The sequence below is a fragment of the Zeugodacus cucurbitae genome, chromosome 6 (assembly GCF_028554725.1).
Source record: "Zeugodacus cucurbitae isolate PBARC_wt_2022May chromosome 6, idZeuCucr1.2, whole genome shotgun sequence".
Lineage (NCBI taxonomy): Eukaryota > Metazoa > Arthropoda > Insecta > Diptera > Tephritidae > Zeugodacus > Zeugodacus cucurbitae.
This window is the reverse complement of record NC_071671.1, coordinates 50642732-50652895: the sequence shown is the minus strand read 5'-3', so window position 1 is coordinate 50652895 and position 10164 is coordinate 50642732. Positions and strand designations below refer to the sequence as shown.

Below are 10164 nucleotides of genomic sequence, written 5' to 3'. Positions count from 1 at the left end.
ATTCCCTTGTGTTTCATTTTTTTATTCAACTTACTTCACGTTGTTTACATAATTCACCAACTTCAAGTTGTTTACATCAGCTGTTAGAAAAAACAAACAATTTTGCAAAAATGTTTGCAAATTCTTTAATTTTTTTTGCGAGAAATGCTTTAAACTTAAATAATGAAATTATTAGTATTCTACCAACAGCACTTCATGGATCTGTATTTTTGGAATTATTATCTATAAATTCACTGGAAGAAAGAAAAAACAGAGAACGTATAATATATACATATATATATTTAACGTTCTTTGGAAAAAACATGCGTGTGCTATCGCCAAAAGAAATTCTAAGAGTAATAACGATTCAAGATAAATAAGACTATAATTATTATTATGACATTCAATGGAATAATGAAGATTTTCTTGGCGTTTACTTTCGGATGTAATTTTAGAAATTACATTTTTTGGAATAGAATAAATAGAAAATAGAAATTTTGTGTAGATACATAGTATATAGAAAAATAGTTTCCACGTAAATACAAAATTATAAAACATTTACTTAAATAGGTTAAAATTAATTACAGTTAGAACCGGAGCATTAATCTGCCTTTGAAATGAACGATTTTAAGACAGACAAGCATCTCAAGTTAATTCTGGAGAAGCGATACAAATTATATTAACTTTAGTTAGTTTTAAAAATTTAAATTTTTGTTTATAGTATTTATTAACATAAATACTCTTTGAGATAAACAACGTATGTACATATATTCTGATATATTGAACTATTATTCTACAAGAAAGGTCTGCAATTTCTTTTTGAGAACATATTTGCATATATGTACATACTTACATAAGTAGATAGGAAAAAAAATGCATTCTAACAAATGTTTAGCCAAAGCCCAAATGCGCAGCTGCCGCCTACCATTATACACATGTAGATATGTATGTATATAGACACATGTAAACACAGAGGCCACAAGTGTTTAGCTTGTTGACAAATGGAAGCTGATACTGCACTTTGATTTCGAAATCTCTTCTATTAGAAGCCAGCCTCTATAACGTGCGCAATTAAGTAATTAGCGTCAAACGTTAGAGAAATTCATACGGAAATGTTGTGCACGGCGAAACGTTTAGCGGTAATTACAAGTGTATTAGCTTACTTGTTTGTAACCACAGCCGCCAATTCGGAAATTTGGCCAGGAAGTCCTTCCACAACAATGCCGCTGCATTTATCGGAAATCGTTAAAAATTTGCTGAATAATATTGAGAAAGATGGCGATTGGAATGAAAACGTCGATTCGGCTTTGTTGTTCATTGAGTTTTTAGTAAAACGTATGTGAAGAAGTAACTGTATAAAAACTATAAAAAATTATATAAAGAATATAAAAAAGAACTTTAAATCTTAAATTATAAAAAATATAAGAATTATTAATATAAAAATTAAAAGAAATATGTAAAATAATTTAAAAAAAATCTAAAAATGATCGATAAAACTATGTAGTATTGCTATATAATTCCTTTAATATCCAAATTTATTTCTCATTTCAAACAGAAAAAGTGCAACAACAAAAATCTTCCGTGTTAGATACAGCAATTGGCAGTTTATATTTGGAGATACTTGAAAGAATTAGCTCAATACGTTTAAAAGTTATTCAAAGCTTTGGCGCACACAATTTACAGGCTATATTTCAAAATAATCTTATGATAACGGGTTTCACCTTAAGACGGCATCAAATTGATAAAAATTTGGAATTTAAAACATTGGCGCAAAATTATTCAACGCAGCTTGGCACGGGGTTTCCGAGTGATATATTTGCAGGTAAGTACATACGTATGTATGTGTGAAAAAGGTGAGGTTAAGTTGAGGAATTGTTAGTTATTGTGGCATTCATATATTGTTTATTCAAAAAGTTATGGCTTTATAGACTTTACACACTGTGTGATATTAAGAAATAATACATACACATTACCTTTATTCCGTTATTTTTTTTTTCAAAAAGGTCTGTGTCTGATGCATTTAAAAGGAAATGAACTATGTGAACGTTTACGACGCACTTGTCTGCCAGAGATTAAAATCAGCACACCAACATATGGTTTTCGACGTACACATCAGTAAGTTGAACAAACAAATTACTGTAATTGACTGTTATAATAAAAGTTTTTTTTAGAATATGTTTTTTAATTTTTTATTTTACAAAGTTATTGTTTTTATAAATTTTAATTTTGTTATTCCAATTTCAATTATAGAGCTTTACAGTTATATTTTCTTATGCACCATAACTGTGCACGCTTCTATGGCACCCGTTTGTCCTTCGAAATTCTAGCTACGGAGCATTGTTCGCAAGTGTATCGGGAACATCAGTTAATCGCTGCGTTTGAAAGCAAGGAATGGCAGGAATTGTATATAGAACAGAGTAAGCTTTGACTTAAATAAAATATATATTTTTTAATACAAAAAATAAAATTAAACGAACAATAACTATTGATCGGACAACTGTTTACAAAATTTTAATTTATTTATGGTAATTCGCAACAAGCGCAGGCGTTCTAAAGGATGATTACTCCTCATTAACGTGACGGCACTTCATCTGGTATCGCAAAGGACCAAAACTGGTCTATGTGTGGCTTTTGTTTTAGCCTACCAGAGTAACCTAACCTAACCTAATGGTAATTTTGTCTTTTTATACTCTCGCAACAAAGTTTCACTTAACGGTTGCTGGTAGGTCCTAAAATTAAACGAGTGAGATATAGGGTTATGTATATTATATGATCAGAGTGATAAGTAAAGTTCAAATCCGGACGTCTGTCTGTCCATCCGGCGTGGTTCCGCCCACTTATGGATCAAAAACTATATCTCGGAAACTACTCCATCAATTTCAATGAAATTCGGTTTATAATATCTTTTTGGCTTCCCAATGATATGTTATGAAAATAGGTTCACAACCAAGCTAACTTCCCATATATCAGAACATTGAAGGCGATCTAAATCGTTTTCTTTACAATACATAAAGAAAGCACTAGTGACGATATCGGAACAGAACTTTGCACCAGAACTGAATTTATAGTGTGGCATCGCCATTCTAAAAATCACCGAAATTGGACAATAAGTATTCAAGACATGAGGACCTCAGAGCTTCGAATAAATTTTTTACCGCAAATATAAGCAAGTCTCTCTGAAATTTTGAAAAATTTAAAAGGAATATTTTTCTTCTAATAATGTCCATTAAATGAGTGAAATCATAACTTCCCCTAGCTCCCATATACTTAATATTAGGGTTTTCAAACCTTCAACTGACTGTATACCATTTATATGCCGAATATTTGAGTCAAATTGTGTGTTATATTAATAAAATTAAATAAATTGCAAGAGTATAAAATATCCGCTTACACCCGAACTTAGCTCTTCTTTACTTGTTAATTATTTATTTTTAACATGTTTATATATACAAAAAATAACTTTTTCATTTCAATTTTTTTTATATTATTTTAATTACGCTTTTTTACATTTTTAAGTAAACAATATAAGAAATAAATAATATTTGTTATAATATTTTGATAGAATTAGTGTTGCCAGATAAAACTATTTAAAATAAAACCTCTATAAAAATAAAAAATCGGCAATAAAAAATAAAGCGCTTAACATTAACCATTTGTGGTTTGTAATAATTTTGTTTTATATTGTTTTCACAGGTGCCATTTGTGGTCTTTTTGGTTTCGCGGAGTTTCTCAACATCGAAGAATTGACAAAAATTATAGAATGGGAAAGTGGTGCCACTTGCAGTTGCATAAAATCACATTTAATTAGCGATATACCGAAACACTGTCGTTGTACGGACCACAAGCACATCGTTCTGTTGGTGCAGTTCGTCAACGCTATGCTCTTCTTGATTTAAGCTTGATTTGTGACTATTAATTTATTAATTCTTTTAATATATGTTTTCTTTTTTAAATACAAATAAAAATAAATATTTTTTTATAACCAAACATTTCATAACATTGTCGATCAAAAGAAGATTGCAAGAGATTTTAAAACTATAGCTTAGGTGAGATCGGTGAGACCTTCAAGATATGCATATAAAAAAATCTTGCTTAACATAAGAAAATATAGAAGACGAGATAATAATGAAAGAAATCAATGAAGATAATACGACCACTCATTATTCATTATTAAATGAAAGAAATCAATGAAGATAATACGACCACTAAATACCGGATAAGAGATTGCTCGATAGTTATTCGGAAGAAGCTTCAAATATTTAAATGTAAATTATTTCCTGTAAACTGGAGCCAAGTTTCGTTTCGAGTTTTTAAATTCCTGCTAAAGCAACTTTCAGCTGTTATCCTGGGCAAACTTCTGTACTACAGCGAAGTGGTTTTTCTAAAAATACTTGATGTTTGGATGCCGCATGATTTGATCAAAAAAACTTTCTGGACCGATTCAACGCCTACGATATGCTTCTGAAACGGAACGAGCACGACCCATTTTTGAACCGGATGTTGACTGACGCCGAAAAATGGATCACATACGACAATATCAAGCGAAAACGGTCGTGGTCGAAGACCGGGATTGACAAACAGTGGCCATGTCGGGATTAACGGCCAGGAAGGTTATGCTGTGTGTTTGGTGGGATTGTAAGGGAATCATATGGCCAGACCCTTAATTATACTATCTACTGCGAACAACTGGACCGCTTGAAGCAGGCGATCGACCAGAGGTTTATCGCATCCACCGGACATAGCGCCATGTGATTGCCACCTGTTCCTGTCCATGGCGAACGCCCTTGGTGGTTATGAAGTTGCCGTCTAGATGGAAACAGATTACCGAACGAAACGGCACAAATTTGAACTAAATCCGATCACCGTAAAACTTTTTATAAAGCATTGGCTAAATATATATATATCTATGGAAACACCAAGTGAAGCCAGGTCACTCTTCCATCAGCGTGGAGGTCGTCCTCTTCCGCGGCTACCTACAGCGGGTACTGCATCGAACACTTTCAGAGCTGGAGTGTTTTCTTCCATCCGTACAACATGACCTAGCCAGCGTAGCCGCTGTCTTTTTATTCGCTGAACTATGTCAATGTCGTCGTATAAATCGTACAGCTCATCGTTCCATCGTCTGCGGTATTCGCCGTTGCCTTTCTCTCGAAAGCCCCAAGAGTCGTCTGATCGGATGTTGTCATCGTCCATACATCAGAACGAGAATAATGAGCGGAAGGGATATATTTGACAACCAATATTTGGAAAGTGGAACCACCGGCACTTGGAGCCAAAACAACTAGTTCAAGTGACCCTCATTTTCGAATACGGGCTTAAAACCTATCACAAAATTATTGGCTACTGAATTAGACGAACCAAGATTTTTGCTCGGTTAGGGACTCTCGACAGCATTTCTCAAAAAATCGGTATTTTTTGTCGCTATAATAACAATAACAACAGAATACTCGAAGAACACTCTAACATAATTATATTCCTAAAATCCGATTATAATAAGTATAACATTTGAAATCAGTTTTCTAGGTCTAGTAGGTAATCAATAAATCTCATTGTACAACCATTTCATATCTACGTAGTAAGGTTTAGGTCTTAACATCTTTCATTGCTTTGTAGGTTTGTATATCTACTTGTATATATGTATGCTTTCTAAACCAGCATGTGCGGTAAGACATTTAAATATAGATACAAATGTCTATTTGTTGGTTTTGCTGGAAAGCATCTGCAATCAATTTATTTGTATTAAGAAAAATGATGAACCTTTGGTTGGATTTATGGGCTACACTGAAAAAAACATCATTTAAGTTGACGAAATTTTACTTTAAATACAGTTGGACTCTTTTAAAAAATCTGCCTCGGTAGTAAAATTTTAAATTTTTTATTATGCCCTGGTCAAAAAGTTCGATTTATGGAAGGAAATTAGTATGAAATTTGAGTTCCATTGCCAATTCAAGAGTTCGAGTTATGGAGAACTTCGAGTTCGGGAAGTTTGAGTTTTGGAAATTCCACTGTAATTTAATAATTATTTAACTAGAGTTGTAATAAGAAATATTACGGGCGTTGAAAATTTGTATATTCCAGATTGGACCAATTTTTGGAAGAAATCTTCTATATACATTGACTGATAGCAAATATATCTCTAGAACCTTTTAACCTTTAGCGAGCACTAATATTTCTTTATAAGGGAAAAGTGGGCAACATGGCCTGAGTTGAGCTAATTGGTTAGCCGTTGAAACCCTGAGTATATCTTAACCGGTAACGCTTACAGTTAAGGCAATGAAGTCGAAGTTTACAGAAGTGTGATCGGATTATCTAGGTGCGATTTTTTTGCTGAGCCAATGATCTTGAACTTTAGACATGAGACATTTTCGTCAAAAATAGTCGGTAACATAGATATAGGTTGATAGAATGAAAAAAGAGGCAGGGAGATTTTAAGTTCCTCATTTTCAATTGAATTTTTTTTTCCAGTGTATGGCACTTGGAACGAATAAATAGTGACAAATTATTGTTTGAGTGTGTGCAGTACGAGCTAAATAGCCAAGCTGTGGCGCATTTCTTGTACTTTGCCTTGAATGGCTTTGTCTGGCGTTAGGAATTTCTCTAAACAGTTGAAACGCATCAAAACAATTGTAAAAGCCGTACGAAAATGTTGTGCCCGGAAAGAAAAACAATCGTGTTCACCTTGTTTGCTTTAGGAATAGTGCTCTCTGTTGCCCAAGCAGAAGTGAACAAATTGAATTTGGGGAATCTTGTTAAGAACCTACTCACGAATATGGAACGTGGCACAGTTTGGGATGAACATTTACATTTCTCACTTATTTTCGCCGAGTTTATAATTAAACGTATGTTATTTTCATAATCAGTTAATGTTGAATTTTCAACAAAAAAAAAAAAAATAAATGTTTCCATTATCTTCCAGAAAAGGTGCGTTTTTATGAGCCGACACGCTTCGAGAACCAATTATATGAGGAAATTTTGAAACGCATTGCAACTTTCAGAGCTAAAATTGTAGCTAAAAACGGCGTTGGTCGGCTGGGTAATTTGCTGCAGAAGAATGTGAGATTGTTGAAGCCAGCTGTGATTGAGGATCAAATTGATACCGAATTTGAATACAGAACACTGAAGCGAAATTATGACCGTTTAAAAAATACTGGATTTCCAAGCTCAACGCTGTCCGGTGAGTGAATTTCGTTTGAAAACTCAAAGCACACTTTCATTTATGCTCTATTCTTAGACTTTTGTTTGCTCCACATTAGCTCTTTAGAAAACTGCGATGTTATAGAGGAGTCGTGTCTTGAGGTGATAAGCTCCACTGCGCCCACATATGGCTATCGGCGTATGCATCAGTAGGTTATTGAGTCAATAAATATATACTTAGTTATACATAATGTCAATATTTTATAGAATTCTAATACTTTATGTGCTAATGCATCACACTTGTGCCCCGCAATTCGGTCCACCTATCGTCTATGAAATTCTCTCCACAAAACATTGTTCGGAAGTTTATCGTGAACATCGGCTCTTGGCCATGTCATATTCGCAAGGTCGTCGGGATTTGTACATCGAACAAAGTGAGTGTGAGCATTTACATTTTTGAAACTTAAATATTCTTTCAAACAATTATTTTTTATGTTCAGCTGCTTTATGCAGTCTCTTTGGTTTTAAGGAGTTTCTTAATAAGGCGGAAGTGCGTAAAATTGTCTCTTGGGATAGGTTCGGCATTTGTAATTGTGTCGGCGAAATATCATTTTATCAGGGTTCTAACGAAAAAGACAGATGCAAGTGTGCAGATCATTCACACAGTGTTGCATTGTTGTTTTATGTGAATGCTATGTTGTTTTTGTATTAAATATGTACAATATTCATTTATAATACATTACATACATAAATACTTATATATAAAATTATGCTCTTAAATAACTTGAATATAAATGTTAAATATATTTAAAACAACAAAAAATATATATGTACAACTAAATCGGTTGATATAATAATAAGTGTCGCAGCGAAAGAGTAAACGAGGTAAAACAAAACATCTGGAGGCCACACACAAAGATTCCTCGCGTCTTGGTGACTGTACTTTGTCCATCTCGGAGCCAACATAAATAACACCCACAATATAAGCCTAGATATTAAGTACGGGTGCTACTTTGGGAACGGTAGGTAATTGAGAAACAGATTCCGCTCTCGACGATATGCTCTATAAGTCTCACATCATTCCCGTCCTATTATGACAAACCGAGATGACAAGTTCGAGAGAACTTTGCTGAACAAAATCTTTGAAACCGTTCACGTTAGCAAGGAGTACCGAAGAAGATGGAATCATTAACGGTATGAGTTCTACGGCGACATGGATATAGTTAGGCGCATAGGAATACAACCAATGCGCTGGTTGAGCCATGTCACACACGGGAAAAACGATGGTTCAGTCGAGCTCTGTCGAACGGAGGCACCCACGAATTCAATGGACGGGCAAAGTACATAGAAACCTGTCTGCACTTGGGATGTAAACTGGCATGATTTCCCAAAGAATAGAGGCAACTGGCGAAGTTTTGTGTTTTCGGCACAGACTAACCCACGCCAAAAAAGGAGAAGAAGATCTATCTAACCAGTATCTAAAACTATAGCTATCAGACAAAACATATACAAAACAAACTTGACTGGATGCCATTCATGTCTTCAAATTACCCAATTAAATTGAATACCATGATATTTGATTTTATATCCTAAATATCGAGATATTTAGTTTGTTGTTATTGCTGTAGCGATAAAATGCCTCGTGGCATAAAATGTATGACTTTGAACCACGATTTCTCCAAGCCTTTACCAGATACAAAATATTAATTTGAAACGAGGCTAATATGTAACCAATAGTACGAAGTCATTTGGTACTGGAACAATCGCATGGACTCCGGTCCAAATTAGCACTTGTTGCTTTCGGTGTGGCTGCTAGTTCAATTATAGATGGGATTATTTACAACGTCAAATTAATTCTGTCAAAAGTGTTGTGGGGACAAGACAGTTAATATTATCTTATTTTCGAATGGTCAGCGATTGTTCCAGATTCTCTGGAATTGACTGTTGACAGTTCGATAATAACTCATGGCCTATTCGTTTATTTTCGCAATCAAGTGGATATGTGGATATATCAAACCAGTAAATATATAAGACATGGCAAAAATTTTAAGGAAACATGAATGAAGTAGATGCGAATGTAAGTATATACATATTTAGTTAGTACAGGGGGAGGTATGTTCAAAAAATAACAGGAAGTTTTCTTTTATTTATTCATTCATCTACATTAATGTTGTCGCCTTTACCCTTCAATATAGTCCCCATTCGATACTATGCACTTATGCCAGCGTCATAACATTCTCAAACTCAATTTTTGGGATAGCCTTGGGCTCTAGTACCTTGTATGGAAATTAAAGTGGGACGATAAATACGAGAACTGTTATTAACTTATTATTAGCATAAAAACGACATAGAAACAGTCGTTCTTTGTCGTTGTTATTATTGAGAGCGACATAGAAACGACGCGATTGTTTAAAGGAATATTTGAAGTTAAGATGAAAATACCAAATCGGAAACAGTTTGAAATTTTAATTTCTGAAATGGATACATATCCTGCATGTGCTAAAGATTTTAGAAAACGGATAAAACATTTAGATTTCGATTTTATTGAGGGATATTTCTAAAAAATAAATCCATTCGCACCGCCATCTTGCGTTGGAGATGGTTTGCATTATTGAAATTTCATTTTTATATCTATGACTATATTTAAGATATGAAAGGTTCTAAAATTCAAAACGAAGAAAAAATGGTACACAACAAGTCCGAGCAACAAGAGAAGAAGTTTATAAACATATACCACTGTCTCCTTTGGATTATTAGCTGGACCACCAGGTGGAGTAGTCGGATTAGCCGGCAGCGAGGATCATGAGACGCTGGAAGTATCACATGTTTTAGAAGAAAGTTTGGAGATCGCAGATGTCACCACTACTTATTTTGGTATAAATGTCAGCACTCATATACCCATCTTTCCAACACATCTCCAATAAAACAAAAATCAAATAAAAATGGAAGACCAAAATTGTTGGGCAGATAAACGTAAGTGCAATAAGTACAGTGAAATCGTTGTTTAGAGTCAATAGAGGATAGCATAAAATCCATTAAGGATTGCTTTAA

General features: G+C 34.0%; 2 protein-coding genes across 3 annotated transcripts; both read left to right on the top strand.

Moving 5' to 3' along the window:
- The first annotated feature begins 54 nt into the window (after nt 1-54).
- Nucleotides 55-3960, top strand: LOC105214521 (uncharacterized). 2 transcript variants are annotated; one of them, XM_054233151.1, is made up of 6 exons: nt 55-335; nt 875-1314; nt 1535-1801; nt 1983-2094; nt 2230-2396; nt 3673-3960. In XM_054233151.1, the coding sequence occupies exons 2-6, from the start codon at nt 1092-1094 to the stop codon at nt 3873-3875; spliced, it is 972 nt and encodes a 323-aa protein (XP_054089126.1). In that variant the 5' UTR covers nt 55-335; nt 875-1091; the 3' UTR covers nt 3876-3960. The 2 variants fall into 2 exon arrangements, with proteins under 2 accessions (XP_054089126.1, XP_011186310.2); XM_011188008.3 differs by lacking the exon at nt 55-335 and having other exon boundaries at nt 735-1314.
- A 2588-nt stretch (nt 3961-6548) lies between these two features.
- LOC105214544 (uncharacterized) lies at nt 6549-7899 on the top strand. The gene is made up of 5 exons (XM_029041836.2): nt 6549-6818; nt 6896-7153; nt 7211-7322; nt 7381-7547; nt 7614-7899. Exons 1-5 carry the CDS (start codon nt 6623-6625, stop codon nt 7823-7825), a joined length of 945 nt encoding a protein of 314 aa, XP_028897669.2. The 5' UTR covers nt 6549-6622; the 3' UTR covers nt 7826-7899.
- Nucleotides 7900-10164: the final 2265 nt, after the last annotated feature.